Here is a 23,296-nt window from a genome sequence, read left to right as displayed (position 1 = left end):
AATAATTAATTACTTAAATAATTTTTTTATATAAAATACGAAAATAAATTAAAGTTTACTGTAAAAATTGATTGAGCCAAAGTGTTTGGCGTCACCAGTATGTTACGTCAGTAATCTGTATTAAAAATTATTTTTTTGGTAGAGCCATGTAAAATAATGTTACTTGTATAAATATTAAAAAAATATTATAATTTTAAAAAGTATGGGAGCTTTAAACAATTTTACCTTTTTTTGGTGGAGCTAAATAAATTAGTGTCACTAACCTATCTGCCTATTTGCCTATTGAAACAGGTAAATTTTTATTTTCTTCATTCACGTTACTTTTTTATTCTTTGTCATGTTTGTTTTTTTAAGTTTTTTATTTATTTACTTTTTAATTTTTAATTTTTCCTTTATTTATTTTATTTATTTGTTTATTATTGGTTTTATAATATTTGAATTGTATATTTTAAATGTTTTATAATATTATTTTTAAAATTTTAAATATATTTTAATTATTTTAAATATAATTTTTTAATATTATAAAAATATTATAAAACAATAATAAATTTGAAATATATTTTAATTATTTTAAATATAAAATTTTAAAATATACATTTAAAATATTATAAAACAAATAATAAATTTGAAAGATCATATCATTAAAAATAATATATTTTAAATTTTAAAAATAATATTATAAAAATTTAAAATGTACATTTCAAATTTTATAAAACCAATAATAAACAAATAAATAAAATAAATAAAGGACAAATAAAAAACTTAAAAAGAAATTAAATAAAAACTTAAAAAGAAAAACAAAATGAAAGGAAAAGGACAAAGAATAAAAAAGTAACATGAATGAAAAAAAATTTACCTGTTTCAATGGGCAAATAGGTAGATAGGCTACTGTATTGAAATCTAGTGGCGCTAAATTAGCTCCACTAAAAAAAGATAAAATTGCTTAAACTTCCTATATTTTCAAAAATATAGTATTTTCTTAATATTTATTTAAGTGTGGCCATTCTATATGGTTCCACCAAAAAATTAATTTTTTAATGCAGATTGCTAACGTGGCATGTTGATGATGCCAAACACTTTGGCTCCACTAATTTTTATTGTAGATTTTGAGTTATTTTCGTATTTTTTTAAAAAATAGGTCATTTAAATAATTAATTGTTTTTTGAGGTTGTTTTTATAAAAAAGAAAACACCAATATCTTATAACCAAATATATAAAATAATATTAAGATCACGTATAAAACTATAATGGATTTGAAAAGGCATAACAGTAGTTTAGTTAGAAAATACTTGAATGACGATTGTTTTTTTACACAATACCTAGACTATCTATAGTTCCTCTCTAACCCATAAATAGAAAGAGCGCTTCAACATACTTGAACCCATGTCCTCCTACATTGACAATAATGTTCATGCGAATTGAATTAAAACTCAATCGATATTTTTATATCAATTTAATATTAAAGAATAAGATTTTCTATAAAAATAATATACTATATTAAATTATTCACTATAAAATAAGTGTTATTGACTTTTCAAATAGTGGCCAATAAAATAATGGGAAATTTCCTTTCCAAGTTATAATAATAAGAATGCGTTTTTGGTTTTAAATTTTTTATAGTTTACTCTAATTTCATCACGGTCCTTGAATGAAACCGCGTACTGAGGTTTGATTGTAGTTGAGGTGATAGCAGCCTTCCATTTATAAGGGTATAATTCCAAAGTACAATAAAAATCACTCTTCAATTTCATGTATCCGTAGAAAGGAGTTTTAAGAAATTGGGTTTCTTTTTTATGGAATCATTTTAATATATTATGTGACTGGTTTATGAAATGTAAAAATTAAACCCAATTCTATTTTCATTTAATATATAATTAATATTTTTATGGTATAAAAATAGTGAAAATTTCTTAAAAATTATTGTTTTTTTTATAAATATTTATGAAAAATGTCTTGCTTTTTTTCAAATAATATTCATAAGTTATAAAACAGAGCTCATTTTGTCAAAATCGAGAACCAAGCCGAGTTGAATTGAATTATGATGGTCGAACCAAATCAATATCACCCCTACCATTGGTGTATAAGTTTCATACATCATCAGTAAATAATAACATGACATATCATCATTAAGTAAAAGAAATAATGAAAGACTTATAAATAAATATTCAAATATTGCTAAAAAATAATTATAATTATTCCATTTTTAAGGTTTAAGATTTTAATTCAAAATTTAAGGGTAGAGTCTATAGTCAGCTTTCGAAATTTAAATTTATAGTTTATATTTAAATAAATTATTTATTTATTTATTTATTTATTTTATTGATAATGAAGTGTGGTGTTGTTTTTTACGAGTACTATAGATATATGGATTTTTATGATTGATTGTCTCTTAGGAGAAAAGAAGAAATAAGGTCTGGGTGAAAATGAGGAGTCCCCCCCCACTTTCTTGTTTGTGCTACTTTTGCCTTTTGGTTTTTCTTTTTCATATTTAGTAAAAAATTATTAGAGCATGTGTTTATAATGGGTGAGTATGATAGGAGATAGTGGTGAACAAAAGTCTAATCTATTTAGATAAACTTATTTCACTGACTTAACTCTATATTTGTTGTTTTTTTTTAAATATGTTGTGTATAATTTAAATTAAGCTTTAAATTTTAAATAAATCTTAAAATATAAAATTTTATTTTATTAATTTCTTTTATATTGTATAGAAATAAACATTCATAATAACTTTGGACTCGTTGGATTTTAAATATTGTGTTAAATTTTCATAAGGCTGATTTTTTTACTCTAAACAAATAAAACCCATAGAAATATAAATTGATCAAATATTAAATATTAAAAATTTTAATCCATTATAATTAAAGATTGATGGATTAAGTTAATTATTTATGAAAATTAAATCTATATCTAATATAAATATTTTCTTCTTAAATCTAGTGGGATAGGTCTACTTTTTACCAAATTGTGTTAGGTTAGGTACGAATCTAGATAGATTCGGCCCACTTATCTGACGATATTTTTAAAATTATATATTTTAATTTCATAAATATCTTTTACATTCCGTCTCATTTACTCTTGAAATCCCTTTTATCACTTTAATTTTAATCTTCAAATTTTTATTAAATTACATTTTTATGGAAAAGCTTTAACCCCTTCTGTCTTTTGATTGGACCAACTCATGTCCATATATTCGTTCAAAAAATGAGAGGATTTAGATACAAATAAGAGACTTAGGTAAAAATTAAGGCTCATTTTGTTAAATGGGCCAAGCCTTGAAAAATATACTTGAACAAAAAATTAGATCCGTTTAAAATATGAGTTGAGTTTAGGTTTGAACATTCAATGCCCGAGCTCGGTCAAATATATTTTTAAGTTATTAATGTTTTATGTTATTTTTATAAATTATGTAATTTATAACACATAAAAATTAAATCTATACTAATATTATAAACTACCATGATGTAAACATTAAAAATGGTTAAGGTGATCTGTATATAAAATCTTAATAAGTAAAAATATATAAAATTATTAATTATTAAATATTAAATTAAAATGATATAAATATATATTTTAAAATTTTAAAAAAATGTGTGAGTCTACAATGGACTTGAGTTAGCCATTTACAAATATAAACATAATTAGGTAAAATTTTAAATTCATATTTAAGTCGAACTAAACTTAAACAAATATAAAATGTATTAATATCATGCACAAACCCGACTTCACCTAACCCATTAGCACCTCTAATCATGTTTTAAAAATAATCAATAACGATGAAACATTTTTTTAAAAAGCCATTAAATTATATTTTGAAAATTTAAAATTGTATAAAAATATTTAAAACACTTAAATTCTTTTTAAACAAATTTCGAAATATTTTAAGAAAAACATTGATTTAAAAAGAGGACATTTGTAAAATCATTTGACATCAGATCTAAATATAAAAAAATCAAGATTTCCTCGTATATACAAATAGTAAAATAAAGGCAATCTAGATATAAGATAATAAGTTTGTAGAATTTAAAATTTCTATATCCAATGCAAAAAAAAGTATCATATAACGAAATTTAAAAAAGACCGATCTAACAAACAGACAAAAAACCCATGAAAAATTCGAGTTGGGTCATGATTCTATTTTCTGAAGTATAAAAATATATGAGACTTAAATAAACTTTAGATAATTTCACAATTAAATCACACAAATTCAGATATAAGATTAGACATATAAATTTCAATCAAAAAATACATTTAAAGATGGGTTAAAAACTCAAAAAAAAAAAAAAGTGTCCAAGTTGGTCAAAACTATATATGAATTACGATCCTCCCTAAGAAACAAGTCATGAACATCAGCATTCGATCCGCTGTCGTTTTGTAGAGGCATCATCTTCTTCAACTGTTTTCTGCTCCTTAATTTCATTGCTTCCTTCGTATTTGAAGGTCCAACCACAAAAGTCAGACTCGGGAAACAAAGATGTTGGCGTTGCTTTATAAAAAGCCAAAGGAACCTGCTTTACCCGACGTCGTATCTGTGCGCGCGTATAAAGAAATATTAAAATAATTAATTAATTGAAAGTGCATATCAGAACCTACGTTATCCCGACTTTATTTTTAAAATTTACTATCAAAATATTCCATCAATCTCTCTTAAATCTTCTACCTTCATTTTAAAGATGCTAATCTTGATATCCTTAGTATTTCTCGTCAATATACGCATGCAGAAGTAAATCATTATGAACATAGAAAGCATATTTGACAGGACTAGAAATTTTAAATTAAAAAAGTAAAGAGAATTTAATTTAAACTTTTTTTTAAGTTCAGGACTAAATATCCTACTTTGCCAAAATACAAGGACTGACAGCATATTTTGACTTAAATATTCATGAACATGCTATGAAGTATGGAACATATAGACTAGAGCCATGAAAGATTTGTTTTTAAAGGGTTGAAATATGCTGCCAGTCCCTAAACTTTGCCAATCAAAAAATGGAAATTTAGTCCCTGATAAAAATTAAATCCTCCTTCTGGATTTAAAAAATTCTAGTCTAATTATTAATATTGTTCATATTTCCTGTCAAAATTTATCAACTTAGCTTGTGTATTTTCCATCATTCGTATGGAAAGTTGTACGGGGATTGCCTAATCAACATGCTAAGTTGGCAAATATTTACAGAATATACAAACAATATTAATGATTGAACTAGAATTTAAAAAAGAAAAAAAAAGGTAAGCGGACTTAGTTTTTAACTTTTAAGTATAAGAACTAAAACTCAAATTTTATCAAAGTACAAGGATTGATGGCATATTTTAACCTTTTGAAAGCTTGTAGCCTTTCCTAACATAAAAGCCCATTCCAAAATTGAACAACTTATAGTTTTCGGGTCATATATTTAAAATAACAAATAGAATTGGTAAGGAATCATGAAAGCTTTATTCTCAAATGTCATACCTAACATTTTCATCTAATTGATAAAGATGATATTTACCTCGTCCCCAAATATTGTTGCATATGAACCAGAACTAAAATCTTTGATGTCCATTTCAGTGGTTTTGGATCGAACTGTCAAATCATTCTCCAATGACAAAACAAACCTGGAAGAACAAGGAAACTGAAAACATTAGGTTTGATATGCATGTAGTGTTTCAAAGGATAAAAGCACTGTGTTTTTACCTTGATACAGGTGGGCAGTAATGGTGTCGAAGGGTGTCTATTTCCCAAAGAGAACTTCCTGTTCAAAGAAACATCATGTAAAATCCCGTCAAGGAATGTTGACCGCCCAAAACTTATAGATGGCCTATTGGGTGTACAATCACGAATTATAGACAAAAAGGATTAGTTGTACAGTGGAATAGTGTATATTCAAGATTTTTATCATTCAAAAAGCTCCAAATGGTTCGTAGGAAGCTTGGACTTTTAGCATGTTATCGGTGAAACCCAATTCCATTCCAAATTGGAATGTGGAAAACACCCCAACCTCTGAAGTTAATCAGTAAAGTCGAAATCAAGAAGCAAAACATGTTTATTATTCAAGAAAGAATGCACGTAAGTTCTTCATCAGTCAGGCTATAATATTTGTACTAAATATTTTCCATTTTATCGAGGTAAAAGGATGCATAAATTCAACAATTGAAGTATGCTAGGGCAGTTGAGGGCTATGTTCCTCAAACTTGGGTGTTACTGTCCACTACAGGTATGTATCCAACAAAGGTCTGGTTAGGTTTTTCAAAGCTTTCCAATATATTTGGAGGATCCTTGGAAATCATATCTCTATATCCATGTGTAGCACGCGATAATTCAAGAAGCATGAAGAGTCCAACCCACATATGTTAAAGGCAACTAGGTTTAATTTGATGAAAATAAAACATGCTGAAAAGATACTTACTCATGGCATTAGATTTTATAGGATTGCTCTCCTCGCTATTAAAATGATCAAAACCAGGTCTTTTCTCAGATCCGGAATCATTTTTATCCTCTTCATTTTCATCACCATCTTCCTACAATGCCAAAAAGGAAAAAATCATTTCCCTCGGAGAAAGACTTGTACAAGCCAAATTGATAATTTTCATTGCACTTACCCAAGGAAGTTCAATTAAAAATTCTTTAAATAATAAGAATGCAGTAATACCTTGTGCACCAAACAGTTAATTGATGGATGTCGACGTAAAAGGTTATGAATCAAAGCAATGATAACCAATTCTCCAGAAGGAGGCACACAAATCGACAGTCTACTTAATTTCTTAGCAAAAGCAGCAGCCAAATACGCAGGAAGAAGAGGCGACTTCAGGCAAGAATCAAGAAGCTGCGAAACAAGGAAGAAAACATATTTAACTAGAAGATAATAATTGCGGCATAACTTTTTAGTCGATAGCGAAATCCTACAATGTTCTAGATTCTAGACAATAAGGGACAGACAACCGTGCTCGGGACCTTGATGCTTAAAATAAGAAACATGTTAAGTGTCTTGTTCTTTTAGCACCAGTAGTAAGTAGTCTATTAAGCACAACTGAAATAAAATAAAAAAAATGGGAATTTTGGAGTACGAAAAAGTTTAACAATCAACGAGAAGATTGCAGGATCTATGTTCAAATTTTAGTATCAAGGTCAAAGCACAAGTAGATACACTTGCAGTTTCTCGGAAGTTAGATATAGTTTCAGCGTTTGCATTATTACCAAAGTTGAACTGCAAGACAGATAAGTGAACTTATAAAAGAGAACAATGAGGTAGTTTAGCAATTTCGTATTACCTGAAAAAACTTCGCTCTATGTTTTGCCATGAAGATAGAAGGTGATAAAAGCGCATAAAGCTTTTCATAGAAATTTGGGTACTCTAAACCGTGTTGTGTCATTAGGATGAAGAGGCTGCTAAGCGCCATGACACTAACAACGCCACCAATATCGTATGATTTTGTTAAGAAATCACTACACATTACGGTTAATAAATCAGATTACTGTGAGAACATGCCAATAAGAGCTAAAATGCTAGGGTTAGATTAATTACCATAAAATTATAGGATTAGACAAATGAGGGATGACTGCCTGATGAAGAGTGGCAAGAACCTGAGAAAGCACATGTGGGACTCAATAAGAACAAGTATAAGAAAATACATACAGTAATGCCAAGCATACCACCAAAGCTAAGGCCAAGAAGCAAGCACTTAATATCAGTTGAAAACAGTAAAACGGTTTTAGTGTTTACCTCCTTGTATACATTTACAGGGATCGGTAGTCTGAGGAACGAAATCCATGCTTTAGTAAACTTCAGTTTCATCTTCTTGGCAATTGAGGCTGGAGACAACACCTGAATGCATCACATCCCACCCCACAGAAAACACATGAAAAGGGACAATTTAATATTTCAAAATGTTGATGCAGATAAGCAACACAAGGCAGACTATCTACAGATATGCAACTAAATCTAAATGGAAATGATGGAAACATCTGCCTCAGAATAAATAATTGATAACCTACAGTATTGGTTTGTTTCTCAGCCTTCCACCCTTTATCTTCTGCCTTTTGAGCCTTAGAGAGCTTTTTTTTATCATGTTCTTCGTTAGATGGAAGCCCTGTTTAATACAGAACAATAGATAAATTTTGCTTCTCCAATAAAGCACATTTGCTACACAATTTAGAAGGAAAGTTTGTGTTTAATTGTCAAAAACTTTCTAAGATCACTAACACTGCAAATCAAGCACAGCAAACCCTGAAAAATAATATTAAGTTGCAGCTAATAGTGTCATCCAGGCCGAGGGAAAGAATGAATCATAATCTCTCACCTGATCCGCTCCACATCTCATACTCGGATTTTCCATCATTGCCTTCCAAAGGGGGGATGTGAGATATGATATAATGTATCTTGCAAATAGAAAGCTCCATGCTGCAACAAACATTGCAGCAATTCAGCAACCTTCCATTCTCTTATTGTGATTACAACAACCATCCAGCATTTTAAAGTGACACGGGAGAACGTAAGGTTATTGTAAATTCTTTTAAGTCATTTAGTAAAAGCATAAAGGTGACCAGCAGATAGTAACTTGACAAAGACTACAACCAAGGAAAGAGGAGAATAGGTAATCAACTGCAACAGGAATTGCTATTTCATTTACCATTCCAAAGTTCATTGTTCAGTAAAATAGATTTTTAAGTAGATTTGTTTTAACAATCCACATCAAAATAGTAAAAAGAGTATTTACAAAGATATTGACAATATGCTGGCCAAATCTAACCTTTCTCTTGATTGACTCCTGCTGTCACCATCTCCACCCGCTGTTTCGTCGCCTTCACCGGGAAAAATAACAGAAAATAAGTCAGACAAAGTTCTAAAAAAGAATCATTGAAGAGATATTTTGGAATAAAAACTGAGACTAAAAGGTACCGGCGGTATCTTTTGTGTCCAAAGCTTTAGAAAGTTTTTCCAAGCTAATGAAGGTAAAGTACCTGTGAAAGAGAACCGAATTTACCATTTAACATGAAGCAAAAAGTTACACTTCTCCCAGACAATATGAAATTAACGTAAAAATCAAGGCCACTACAAATTTGTGATGTGGACGGGAATCCAACAAGAAGAAAATAAAGTAAGAGAAACAACTGAATTTACAACTAGAATGCACTATCATCTCCTCCATCCATAACTATAACCTGATAGTAGCATTGAATCCAAAACCGAAAAGGGAAAGGAATTAGAATAGACACAATTTAACTATCTTAAAACAGTGAAGCTTCGCAACAACACGTTAGATTTAGGCATTTAGTGGCCACGGAAAGTTGAATCATACCGGACATCAATGTACTTAAAATACTTCAATGCAAGCAACTCTGATAAAAAATCAACCGGTGTTGGAGAGTTAACCTGAAAATATTAGAACCAATTACAAACCTATAATAAAAGGTAACAGGAAATAAGTATAAACAACATAGAAGCATAAGTTTAACTAAGATTCCAGCTAAATAAAACTTACGATGCTGCGCAGCAATTTGTGATAAATAGAGGAGTAAAAGCTTCCTCCATTTCCGAGCTTCACGAATTCCATGAATGAATCCAATACGATTTCCTAAAAGAAAATCAAACAAAAGGATACGGTCAAGTTCAAATTAGAAAGAAAAAAAATTTAGCTGACTTATTCGATAACACAGAAAATATTCAACTAATGTTTTATATTTATATATACATGCTTGAGTGTTTCTTTTAAGAAGTTCACATGTCACTTTTACAATGGTGGCAGTATTATTAATTTGCTGTCAAATTTAGAACCAAATCTCAAAATTCAGCAAAAGAATCAAAGAAAAAAGAGAACTTACTCTTAAAGCATCTTCCGTATCGGGCGAAATCAAAACTTCAATCAACAACGTAACGAATTCATCAAACTTTGATCTCAGCCAGGTCCTGTAAATAAACTCGGGATCCTGTTTAGCTGAATCGTCTATACGCCGACGTTTCTTCGAAGACTGAGAGGGAGGTAGGTCGGCGAGCACCGTGGTGAAAAAGGACTGCAGCGAGAGGAGTGATTCGAGAACGTGTGGCGGCGGCGACGACGGCGATATGAAACCGAGGAGCAAGGGAAGATTATTGATGTGAGCTCGTGAAGAGAGGAGTTGTTGGCCTAGTGTTTTCAACCCTTTCAACTTCATCTTTTTTGGCTTCTTTGCAAGAATCGATGTCATTGTTGATGAAACTGAGTTCTGGTTTGGAGGGAACGAAAGAAGGAAAGAGTAACTACATAGAAGAGTTTAAGAGGGTTTTAGGTTTTTCTGTCGGCCCAATCTCGACCCATATTAAAAGTCCAAACTCTTTTTAAATTTAGGCTAAATTCCACTACCAACGCTTTAACTAAAAAGAAGTTACAATTTAGTCACTAATATTTTCGAATTTGGTTTTTCTTTTTCACCAAGCTGTTAAAGGCTAATGGTGGCACTTTTTTTTAGTTACTATAATAATTTTATGGTACTCGTTATTACCAACCCGCTACTTGGTTATCTGATTCTTGACTTGTCGAACCACGTGGTTTGCACGTGAGATGTTCACACCTCTCTATAGGATCGCATGATGTGGGTTTCCACCACCATGCACGATGTGGGTTCGTACCACCATGTAGGCGAACCCATATCTAGAATGCACATGTTAATCCTAGAGTATAGTATGTGTTGGCATGCATAGGGATCTACCTACGATATCACATCCATGAACAGTAATCATATCATATAAATACATAATTTAACACTTTTGAAGAGGACACACACACTCTAAAATACTCAACAATTTGGTGCGGTGAGCGTGGGCAGACTTTCAATATTCAGATTTTCAAATTGCTAAAAAAATCAAAATGACTCACTCAAACGAGAATTTTTTCGGTAACTTTCTGTCGAACCAGGAAAGAGGTTCTGACGTCGGTAATCAGCCAGAGAAATAGACCTTTTCACTAGTTGGTTTGCTGATCAACCAGAAAATCTAGGTAATACAGGCCAAGCAGGTGCCTCCAATTCTTTCGACCTCAATGTTCTGTTTATTCAGGGACCGTCATTTCCCTCTGACTAGGGTGCATCGCCATAGCAGCTATTCAGTTTACAAAAGCAATTGAGGTTGATGAAGGAACAGATGACTTAGAAAAGTGCTAAGTCCGAACAGCAACAAGTGTTTCAGTAGGAACTGCTAAGACAGAACGAGGAGTTGAGGAGAAAGATACAGTTTGACAACTCTGATCTTCAGGATCGTGTCAAACCTCTCCAGGATGAGGCTGAGGGAGCACATGCAAAGCCATGGAAAAACGAGATGGATACTTTGCGTAAAGATGTGCGAGCATTACACCCTAATGTGCAAGATAAGGATTGATTGTTTTGTTCTAACAACCCATTGTCTCCTAAAGTAGCAGTTGTGAGCCTACCAACTGAGTTTAAAGTTCCAAAGGAAATGTTTGAAGGTAGGAGAGATCCTCAAGCACATTTCATGCGGTATAATGATTATATAAATGTGTGCTAGGGGCTTCCGATGTAGCAAAATGTAAAGCTTTCTTGACAACTCTTAGAGGAAGTATGAAAGATTGGTATTTGTCTCTACCACAGGGCTTCATTCAAAGCTTTTCGCAGCTGGGCCATGTAACACCCCTAACCTTATTCGTCACTGGAACAGGGTTATGGAGCATTACCAAACTTTACGAATTAAATACGGACATTTCCCAACCTTTGTTACACATATTAAGAATCAATCATATAACACTCATATTGTCCCTTAGATGGACCATTGAGGCCCAATATTCACCTTAAAAGTGAACCAGGGTTAAGCCGGGTACTCAAGGAATTTTTCCCAAAATCTCAAAAATTTTATTAGAAGAAGGGGACACACGCCCGTGTGGCTCACACGGCCAGGAGACACGCTCATGTCTTAGGTTGTGTGGGCATTTGATATAAGGCACAAGCCCGTGTCCCAACCCGTGTCTTTACTAGTATAACTCTTTGACTTGGGTCACACGGCCAATCCCACGCCCGTGTACTAGGTCGTGTGCAAGGTGCAGAGGTCACACAGCTAAACCACACGCCCGTGTGCTAGGACGTATGTAAAAATTTGGGTATTCTGTTTTGAAATTCAAGGTGCAAGGGACACACGGCCAGACTACACGCCCATATGCCAGGCCGTGTGTCACACACGGTTGAGACACATACCCTTGTCTCTACCCGTGTGGACTAAAATAGGCCATTTTAAGGCCACTTTTCTCATCCATTTTGACATTAACCTGCACTCAACATTTACATACACTAATATATCCCAACCAAACAATCAATACAAGCTAAAACATGTTCTCAACATGACATAACATCACAAATATTTCATTTACTTATACCTACCTATTTAACTCAATTCATTGATTTATCAAATTCTACTACTAATTACATACATACAAACATTTAAGATTTACAACCACAATTCAAACTATTTCATTGTCAAACCAACCCTATATATGCCATATAAACTGGATAGTATAGCTTGATGAGTTGATCTGATCTTTCGACTACACGTTAATCTACAAGAACATTAAACAACACGAGTAAGCTTAATGAAGCTTAGTAAGTTCAATAGGTTAAACATTGATCTTACCAAACTTAATATAATATAATAAATTAAATTGTAAATAAATCATACATTTTTCCCTGTCAAATACAATATAATCTATAATCACACTTCCTTCAGATCAATATCAATAATAATCTATAAATCTTTCAATTCAATCACATAAGTCTCTTACCATTTCTTACTGAATCGAAGAACAACTTATGGATATGAATACATTGTTCTTTTTGTGCCATTGTCCAACTATAGTCTTACACATGCATTGCCATGGTCTTACATTTGTAGTGTCATAAACCAGTTATGTTCTTATCATCAGAATGCCATAGCCCAACTATGGTCTTACACATGTATCTATACTACCATGGTCCAACAATGGTTTTACGTTCAAGGTGTCATAACCCAGTTATGCTCTTTTCATTAAAATGTTATAGCCCAGCTATGGTCTTATATTTAAACATTGTGATGGTCCAACCATGGTCTTATCCGTCAATTCATTCTTTGCCACGGAATATTCGTACTCAATCCTGCGTTCTACTCGTTTTAAACATTTAATTCAATTTTCATACTTTTACAATAATCTTAATTTCAGCAACAAAATATGAATAAATATATTATACCATTCCTAAATTAACAAAAAATCATGAAAGTTTAACCATATGAACTTACCTGGGTTGGATTGTAAAATTGATAGTAGTTCAAAGACTACTCGGCTAATTTCCCTTTTTTTCTCGTTGATCTACGAGCTCTTGATTTAGAATGTAAAATTTTTCATTCATTATCATATATTTCAATTTCAGTCCACTTCACAATTTATACCCTTCAAATTTTGAAATTACACAATTATCCCAACTTTTTACAATTTTTTCAATTTAGTCCCTCACCAATTAACTCATCAAATGAGCTAATTTTTCTCAATTAATACTTTATCTAAATATTATAAGCTAATACACAGCCTTTAATAAATATAATTTAATACCAAACCCTAAGATTTAATTTTTTTCACAATTAGGTCCTAAAATCAATTTCTATTGAAATTACTTGATAAAATCTTCATATAAAAAATTAAAATTTCAAATACATGTTAATTCATCATAAAATCCAACACTCATCAATGGTAACTTTCAAAATTACCCATAGAATCAAAAACTAATGAATTAGATAGTTGGACCTAATTGTAAAAGTCTTAAAAACACAAAAATTACAAGAAAAGTGCAAGAATTGAATTCACATGATGCAAAAATATGAAAAACCAGCTTAGAGGACCTTTAATGGCATTTTTAGACTGAAAATTAGAAGAAGAATAGCCTAGAAAAGTTTAGAATTCAATTTATTTAAGTTAATTTCATAAAATTTACAATTTTGCCCTTTAATCACATGATTTTTGTTTTCTTTTCTGCTTATGCCACTGTTGTGGGACAATTCAGCCCGAGACCCAAATCAAACCCAAACAAAAAAAAAACTAAAACCTAAATTACAAACTCATTATCCAGGGCCCGACAGGCCCAAAACCTTAAGATATTTTCAGTAAAACCAAAAAACCCTAACTCTAACACCCCATGTGCGTCGCACCCATCGGCTACCACCCTCGATCACGACGCCCGTGCCTCATCCAAAAGCCTGACACATTTCTGCTGTCGTTTCACCAAAGAAGCAAGGAGCCACCTACTCGCCTCCGTCAACGCCTGCAAACAAGTAAAAGATAACATCAAGAAACAATAGAAACGTAGCAAATAGTGAATGAGATTGGCTATAACAACATTGCTAAATTTCTATGTAGAGGGAGTTTTTCGAATAAAAAAAGAGACTTGGAATACAAAAAAGATATCAATCAAAATATACAGAAACCTTCAAATGTGGTCTTTTTATTTTTCATTTCGTTCTTATTTATTTACTCATTTCTTATTTATTTACTCATTCATTCTTTAAAGAAAATAAACGAAAATAAAGAAAAAGAGTCGAAGACTGATAGTATTTTGCATCTACGCCGCCATGGGGGGTCGAGGTCGTCGTCTCTGATGAAGGACGACATTTTTTGGGATCAGGAATCAAAAAGGCCAAAAATGGCCAATTTTGGTAAACTCCGGCCATCGTGGATGGCGGCACCGTCGCCGGCGACCATCGGCAGCTACGGTGGTCCAGCGACCCATCCTGGCCGGAATAGGGACACGGTTTAGAAAAAAAAAGAAGGGAGGAGTTTGTTTTTTTTTTTTGAGACAAGGCACAAATGAAATTTTTTTTAAAAAAAATTTGAACTTAAATAGTAGTGGTGAAACGGCGTCGTTTCACCCAAGCCCCAAACACCCCAAAACGGCGTCGTTTTGGGGTCGACCCAAAAACTGACCCGACCCACTCCAGGATCTGCGTGTTTTTGACTTTTTGGCTATTTGCGCTTTAAGCCCTTCCACATTTTTGGTCTGTTTCAATTTAGTCCTTTTGTATTTTTTTCTTTATTTTTTTAATTTGGACCGCAGATTTGTCTCGGTTTTTCAATTTGGTCCTCAATTCATTGGACCCCTGGAGAAGAGAAGCGTGGCCTGAAACCGGGTTTATTTCCCATTTGGCCCTCCGCCCTTTCGCGCTTTTTCATTTTGGTCCTTTATTTATTTTATTACACCTTTGACCTTTAAATTTCATTTTTATCCCTAATTAGTCCATCTTTGTTATTTTTGTTATATTATTAATTAATCTACTTATTATCATACTTATATTTTCTTTTTATATTTATTTATTCATTATTATATTATTATATTATTATATTATATTATTATTATTATTATTATTATTATTATATTTCTATTTATATTTACTTATCTAAATTTTAAATATATTTTGTCTTAGTATATATTATTATGTAATTACTTATATCTTTTTATTTTTTTAACTCTAGATTTTTGCTATTCTATTATTAATATTATTATTGTTATTATTTACTTATTTATATCCTTTTTATTTCAAACTTTGTTATATATGTATACACATACGTATATTATTTTTATATTTTATAATCTTATTTATTTTCGTTATTGCTATTATTGTTTTACTTGATTTTATTTATTTATTTATTTATTTATTTATTTATGTGTCCATTATAACATTTTAGTTCTATTTTATGTATAATTGATTTGTCCCTTTTTTATTTATCTTATTCTTGTTATTGTTACTCGTATTATTTATGCTTACATCATCGTATTCACTATTGTTTTATTACTCACATTAACACCGTGTTTTATTTCTACCATGTCATGTTAGATTAATTTTATTTGATGCATAAATCATGACTTTAAAATAAGCAAAACTTCGTATTTTGAGATTCGAAAAGGTCATACCGTAACTTACGGGGTTTCAATTTTCTCGATAAATACAAATAAACGAATGTTTTTTAGCAAAATTTCTAAAATAATCTCGGGAATCAAGAACAATCGTATTCTAACTTACGGAGTATGATTTCTCCCTAATACCGAGAGAGTCAAATACATTTCGATAAATAAACTTTTCGGTGTTTATTCTCGTATCGGGAATTCAAGACATTGTGTCTTAACTTACGGGACGCAATTCTTTTTCTCGATTAATGTGAAATACGCTCTTTTCTCAAAAAGTTTTAGCATTTTAATAAGGGATCGTATTTTAAATATCATTCAAGTTTTTAATTCTCGACACTAAAACACTAATTAATCAACTAGGTACCAATTTTTGGGCGTTACGAGGGTGCTAACCCTTCCTCGTACATAATTGGCTCCCGAATCCGTCTTTCTGAATTTTGTAGACCAAAAAGTATTATTTTAATAAATAGAACCGTTTATTAAAAATAATTATTTTCTGAGGTGACCCGATCACACCTCATCAAAAAAAGGATTGGTGGCGACTCCCGTGTTCGTTTTTATTTTCAAAATTAAAGTCAACCCCGTTTTATCAAAAAAATGGTTTCGACAGCCGCCTTATGCCTTTATTTTAGGCATAATTGCTCCTTAAGTCCTCCTTTGTTCATTTATTAAGCCATTTAATCACTATTTCTTTAATTAGCAAGTTTTGCTCATTTTTCAATTTAGTCTTTTTTAGTTAATTAACTATCGAAACGTTAAAATTTTCTAACGAAACTTTACTACTACCTTAATGACACTCCGTAAATAGTTATAAAAATATTTACAGCTTAGTTTATAAAATCAAGATCTTGATACCTCGTTTTTAAAACTAGTTAATCTAACAAATATTACTAAAGCATAATTCACTAATTCATAAGCCTTCATAAATTCCCAATCGACTCATAAACACTATATAATAAATTTACGAGCTCACTTGTCGGATTTAGTGGTCTCGAACCACTATTTCTGACACCACTGAAAATTGGGTTGTTATAGGCCAGATGTTCTTGGAAAGGTTTCGAGCTCATAAGACAATAATGAGCACTCCTATGGGTTTGATCTTAATGAAACAAAGGGATGAAGAATCTTTGCAAGATCATGTCAAATGATTCCATACGACTACGTTAAATACAAAAAACTTAGAGGAACCGGAGAAGTTAAATCCGGAGAAGTGCGTTTTTGGTATAAGAACAGGAAAATTTTTAGGCTTCCTAGTATCAGAGAGAAGTATAGAGGTGAACCCCGAGAAGATCCGGGCCATTTTGGATATGTCTCCCCTAAATACTATTAAAGACATTCAACACTTAATGGGGAAGGTGGTCGCACTCAACAGGTTTGTCTCTAGGATGGTAGATAAGTGCTTACCTTTCTAGCAATCCTTAAGAACTTCTTTTAGTTGGATAGAGGAGTGTCAAGATGCTTTTGAATATCTCAAGCTATATATCACGTCTCCACCACTTCTGATGCCACCTCGAGTGTGAAAGACTATTTATCTTTATTTGGCAACCTCTGAAGAAATGGTAGCAGCAGTTTTGATTAGGACAAAGGGGGTTTGCCAATTTCCAATAGATTATATTAACAAGGTATTATAGAATGGTGAACAAAGGTACTCAAAGGCAGAAAAGCTCATGATGCGGTCGTTGAAAGCACCAAAAATATCCTATCCCTAATAAATAATGAAAAAGAATAGTAAAATAGAAGTAAGGTCAAATCCTCAGGGACTGGATTTACACAATATCTTGTTCCGTGAAATCCCAGGCAAGATCTTGCCCAAGAAAACCTGCATTCCTAGAAAAAAAATAAGAAAATAACAGAATTAAAGGTTTGGATCTGGAAACAAAAAATAAAAATAAAAACAGAATTAAGAATATTTAATCAAAAATTCGAGAAATTAAAAATAGAGTTGAGAGAAAAGAAATTTTTATGGGAGGTTCCAGCCTCCTGTTGCTTCGTTTCGCCTTGGGTTCAATCCTCGGCTTTAGAGATCCTTCCCAAACCAAATAAGCCAGTTATAGTGAAAGAGGATGCCTACGACCACCAGCTCCAAGATTTAGACTTACGATTTAGTGGAACCTGACTCTAGCCAACAATCTCTTCTGTGAGATCGTCTTATGCTAGATCAAAGCTTCTCAATGGAGAATCCAGCGCCATTTTGTCTCTTGGGCTCGCTAACCTCTAACGCAGTAAGCTAACGAACCGACTGTACAACCTTCTCAAAACATACAAAGAGGCCGCCTTTGCATATGTTGAAAAGCTTACTTCTTAAGGGACATAGACGAAAGCGTCAGCCCCGTAGTGCGGAGAAATGATGAATACTAGACGAGGAGGCTAAGTACGGACTCTAAGCCTCAAGAACCCTTTTTGGGGAATATCGACAACCTTCGACTAGATGGGTTTAGTGGCTCATGGTTGTGGTGGAAAAGAAAATAAATAAAATAAAAATAGAGATTTTATTTAAAGGAAATATGAGAAGAACAAAAGCCTAGACTTTTGGGTAGAGAGTGTTTACAGAAAAAGATAGATGCCTTTTGAGTTACTTCACCCCCTATTTATAGTGCTAGGGGAGATAGTCTAATCCTACTTAAACTCTCAAAAGATAAATACATTTAATTAAAGATAAAAAAAGATAAATAAAATAAAATCCTAAAATTAAATAATCCTTAATAGTTATCTTAATATTAATTATCCTAATATAATTAAAATAGAGTCAAATAGAATAAAATCTCTTCTTTTTGCATTTCAACCCTTGTTTCCTCCATGCTTGCACTTTTGGCACCAACTTTTTCTTGTGTCGCACATTGGTCCATTTTATCTCTAGATTCACGTTTTTGTCCCTTAATTTTTCTTTTGCCTCAAATTTAGTCCCTATGAGATAAAAGATCATAAATAGCTCAAATTAGCAAGATCATACTCAGAATAAGGATCATACTCAGAATAAATACATAATTAATACATAAAAATATGTTATTCTATAGTGTTATCAGCTCATCTTCACTTTAATAGTGGCAACTCAAATTGCAACCCTACTTTCAAGCTCATTATGTGACTGTCATGACAAATCAGCCCATCAAGGACATTTTGTCTAAAATAGATACTTCAGGTAGAATGATTAAATGGGGAATTGAATTGGCAGAGTTCAAAATAGAATATTCCCCAAAAATAGTGATCAAAGTTTAGATCTTAGCCGATTTTATGGTCGAATATTCTTTTAACAGATCACCAGCGTTGGATCTGGTACCTTAAGTGTAGTATTTTCGCCAATACACACTTGTAATTTTTTCGAACAGGTTGGTTAATAAAACAAATTCATTGATTACATTAATATACTTTTTATAATTGTCCTCACATGATTTTTGCATGTAAAGCAAAATGGAAGCAAATGTTGCTCATTAGTTGTCTAATGTTTAACTAATACTAAGCGGTATTACGTGGCCGGATCTTAATATGGAAAGAAAACTTGTATTAGTAGATAAATTTAAACATGTATTTAGTCTAATCAAAATTAAGTAAACAAATTGAAAGACTAATATGTCGTCTATCAAGTCTAATTGGGGAGATGTCTTGTCTTAGGCATCGGATAAGACCTAAGCAGAATAGATCTTAAATCTGTTTATGGACTTATTCACTTGTGACATTCATTGTGTGACATACCTAAATCCTAAGTAGATGGCGAACTATGTATGCATGACTCGTACACTATGATGTAAGTAAAAACCTGAGTTCAAATAGATAAGGAACCGAAAGTTGGTGCGTTGGGTGTATGACTTCTATAGTATGTATCGTCATTCACAATAGTGGAATTCATATCCCAAAACATGGGTAAATGATATCCTCTTGTTGGCATTACATGGTTGATAAAAGGTAAACGTAGCCATGGGTCGTCCGTCTTTGTGATGGATGACTTGATCACTATTTGATAATGATTGACTTTTCATGAAGGAAGATGTAATGGTTACCATGAGATAAAATAGGACCATATTGGGAGAATTGATATTATCCCAAAGAGATCAATGATATCTTATAAAGGTAACACACTTATGACAATTTCATTGGACGAGCACTGAGTAGTTGCTTTCGTAATGGTTTGTCGTTGAAGAGAGTTAAATCACAATACTATAGTGGAATGACTTCATGACTAAATGAGTTTATAATTAATAGGCAAAAAGTCGAAACTTAATTATAACATTAAAAGGGTGACAACCCTAGAAGAAATACAGGGGTAATTCGTTCAATCCTCTCCTACTCTAAGTAAAATATTGTTTTTCTATTTAAAATAAACCTCTACAACTTTATAAATGGTCTACGTTGTTTTCCTATAAATAGATGGCACCGGTAGAGCTATTTACACAACTTTTGAGAGATTGTTATTATGCCGGAAAATAAAGAAATTTTATTCTTAATTTATAAATATATTTTTTCAGAATAACAATTTTACCAGTTTTTATTAAAGAAGAGAAAATTTTTGTTTTCACCCCAAAAGGAAAAATTTTTCTAGTTCTATGTTTTGATTCAATTGGTTTGAGTATGCACTCAAAGTAGTTTGTGGTATGAGAATAGCGAAGAAAATTGTTTGGTTGAAAGTCAGAAAACATCAAGGATCCGCTTATCTGAAAACATATGTACGAATTCAGTTAAGGTTTATTGCTATAAATATCACAAATCGGGTCAGTTTTCAAAATTTTAATTTTCTGCTGTGTAAGAAAATCATTTTCAAACTGAGTTTTTAAAAGAAACTGTCCAAAATGATAAATACTTAAAAATGATAAAAATTTAGAAAATTATAAAAGAAACTAATAGAAAATATTTAAAAATAAATAAAATAGATAATTTTTAAAAATGAGGTTTAAAAATATTTTAAACAGTCCAAAATTTCTCTTTGTGGATTATTTGTATAGAAATATCTAATACATATTCTTTAAAATATATATAAAAATAAACATTAAGCAAAATTGTTGATTCTCTAGTTTTTGCCTCTTACGCTTCTTAACAAAGCTTTTCATTATAAAAATAAAATTGGAATATAAATTTATTTTATGGTTTGAGTTTTGAAAAATAACTTAAATGAGTTGAAATTTTGAATTGAGTTTGAAAAATAAAAGGGTAAACTATACGATTAGTCACCTAACTATTAGTATGTTTCTGCTTGATCACCAAACTATAAAAAAATTCATTTTCATCACTTTCATTGTCATTTCTTTTTGTTTTAGTCACCCTTCGTTAAATCATTAAAAGAAATGATGACATGGCTTTTTAAAATTGGTATAATTACACATTTAATACTCAACATTTACATGTTGTATCCTATGCAACGGTCAACAAGTGATGTTCATATTTCTTGTACATGAATGTACCATCAATTTGGACTAGTGGTCTACAATACCAAAATGCTTCAATGCATGGCTTTAATGCCCAAAAAAGACGATGGAAATTTCTTTTGCCTTGGACCATTCTACTTTCATGATACGCAAGTTCCGTTAGCAAATCGATGACGGTACCTAAGACATATTGATTCAGTACAGCCAACCATTACCACATATCATTATATGATTTATCTTACTCATTATGCATTTTTTACTCTGTCTTCTGTCTTGCAACTTATTATTTGTAGTAAGACATGGTGTAATCATCATAATCACTACAGATATTAGCAATAAAAAATGGCATGACAATCCGAGTATTCGCTTTCACCATAGGCAAGATAAGGTCAAAATCCAATTTTAGATGATTCTATGACATACCTCAAACAACACAAATATGTGGAGCATCATATTTTTTATCGTCCATAATCTTGTTTTCTTTTTCATTGATGTCATAATTTTCCAGAGACATCTATTGTCATGCACTGCGCACTTCACCTCATTTTTTTCGCTCGTGATTTTGTAACATGGAAATTGTCCCCATGTTTTATGTTATACCGTTTCACTGCAACAACAATAGCATATTTGGAGGAAAACTCCATTCCAACTTGTAAATCGCCAAAATTTGTAGAAGAATTCACATTAAAATCTTCTATATAGAAATTCTAGAAATTCCAACCCATATTAAGCATTATTGTTGACATTAAGTATGTGGGATGGAAGTTCATATGCCGTAAAATCTAGTTGGGTTTCTCTAGCATTGCTAGAACCTTCATTGTCAGAATCACTCCCCTCTAGTTCAGTAGCAATGGCCCTTGGTTCATAAATTAATGCAATTTCTGAACCATCAGGCCCGGACTCTTCAATTGGATCATCATTGATTTCAACTTCCTCTACATTCTCAACCTCTTATTCGTTTTCAACCCCAGTTGTTAAATCATGTACCAAATTAGAGTCCCTTTATCGGTGCATGTGGTAAGGAGAACATCATTTGTTATCGACAACCCTATGTTAAAACCAATACTTACAGATTGTCCACCTGTGTAACTTGGTGACATACCTGAATAAGTGTCCAACATAGGACATTGACGTTTCGAAGTTGAAATCAATGGCACTCACAAAATGTCATGTCGAGGTCTTCGTGTTTGGGTTACCAACTAACCCCAACTGTATGCCAAAGTTGCAATCGGAGGTTGAAACTAAGGAATGTCTTCCCATTAATGATTTTGGCATTCTCTAATGCAAGTTTTGCAACAACGCCGTGAAACCATTGCACAACATGTGGTTGGACTTGCTACTTCTTATTCTAAAACAAATTAACTGGAACTTTTGTCGAACTTAGACCACCTTCCTCTACTTTGACAAACTGCGCATATAACTCTAGTATAGCATATCCAGTTGAACAAATGCATATCAAGCATTAACTCGTCACCCGTGTCGCCTTTAAGCTAAAATGTATCATATCTTACAGGGGTCATTGACGTTAGATATCTATATTTCAAGCTGAAAATTTTCCTCCAGCTTGAAGTTGAGACTTTCCTTCTAATTATTGACAAAAACTCGTTCAATTTGATGCTTCAGTTGAAAGTCAATTTTCTAGATTAGGCAGATAAAAAGACAACCCTCATTTCAGTGTCACAAATTTGACCATCGTAATAAATAACAGCTCTAATTCGTTTACTCATCTTTGCCAAAAAGCCATGTTTCATTTGTTTAAATTTTAAAAAAAATTATATAGAAAAATAAATACTCATTAACCAAATTAAAACAACAACACCAAATTTACTTGAACTAATTTACTTTGTTGGGTCGATTTTCCAACTTCATATTTTTAACATCAACAATCTGCTCCTCAACATGCAAATCTTCTGCTCGAAAGTTAACTTTGAAAATCTCTCCATATCAACCTTCAGCTTTATAGGAAAACTCTACCACTGGATATAAAACATTCTTCAAAATGTTGGAAAAGATCGACTCACAAATTAGAAAAAAAAATGCTTTTAACAGAAACTTTTTTTTTTTT

At 31.7% G+C, this 23,296-nt stretch overlaps 1 protein-coding gene across 1 annotated transcript; it reads right to left on the bottom strand.

The window, feature by feature from the left end:
- Positions 1–4,110: 4,110 nt before the first annotated feature.
- LOC105783797 (protein NUCLEOLAR COMPLEX ASSOCIATED 4) lies at positions 4,111–10,228 on the bottom strand. Its single transcript, XM_012609446.2, has 15 exons — positions 9,797–10,228; positions 9,457–9,549; positions 9,274–9,347; positions 8,874–8,935; positions 8,725–8,776; positions 8,275–8,375; positions 7,970–8,064; positions 7,698–7,799; positions 7,500–7,558; positions 7,246–7,420; positions 6,627–6,800; positions 6,384–6,495; positions 5,672–5,729; positions 5,487–5,592; positions 4,111–4,529 (listed from the first exon to the last, which is right to left on the bottom strand). Exons 1-15 carry the CDS (start codon positions 10,157–10,159, stop codon positions 4,350–4,352), a joined length of 1,806 nt encoding a protein of 601 aa, XP_012464900.1. The 5' UTR covers positions 10,160–10,228; the 3' UTR covers positions 4,111–4,349.
- Between the last annotated feature and the right edge of the window lie 13,068 nt (positions 10,229–23,296).

The sequence above is a fragment of the Gossypium raimondii genome, chromosome 13 (genome assembly GCF_025698545.1).
Source record: "Gossypium raimondii isolate GPD5lz chromosome 13, ASM2569854v1, whole genome shotgun sequence".
Lineage (NCBI taxonomy): Eukaryota > Viridiplantae > Streptophyta > Magnoliopsida > Malvales > Malvaceae > Gossypium > Gossypium raimondii.
This window is presented reverse-complemented; position numbering and strand designations above follow the sequence as displayed.

Coding starts and splice junctions, on each gene's coding strand:
- LOC105783797 (XM_012609446.2), bottom strand. CDS start 10,159: ATGACATCGATTCTTGCAAAGAAGCCAAAAAAGATGAAGTTGAAAGGG. Junction 8,777..8,873: donor GGACACAAAAGATACCGCCG/GTACCTTTTAGT, acceptor TTCCCGGTGAAG/GCGACGAAACAGCGGGTGGA. Junction 7,559..7,697: donor CTGTAAATGTATACAAGGAG/GTAAACACTAAA, acceptor GTGCTTTCTCAG/GTTCTTGCCACTCTTCATCA.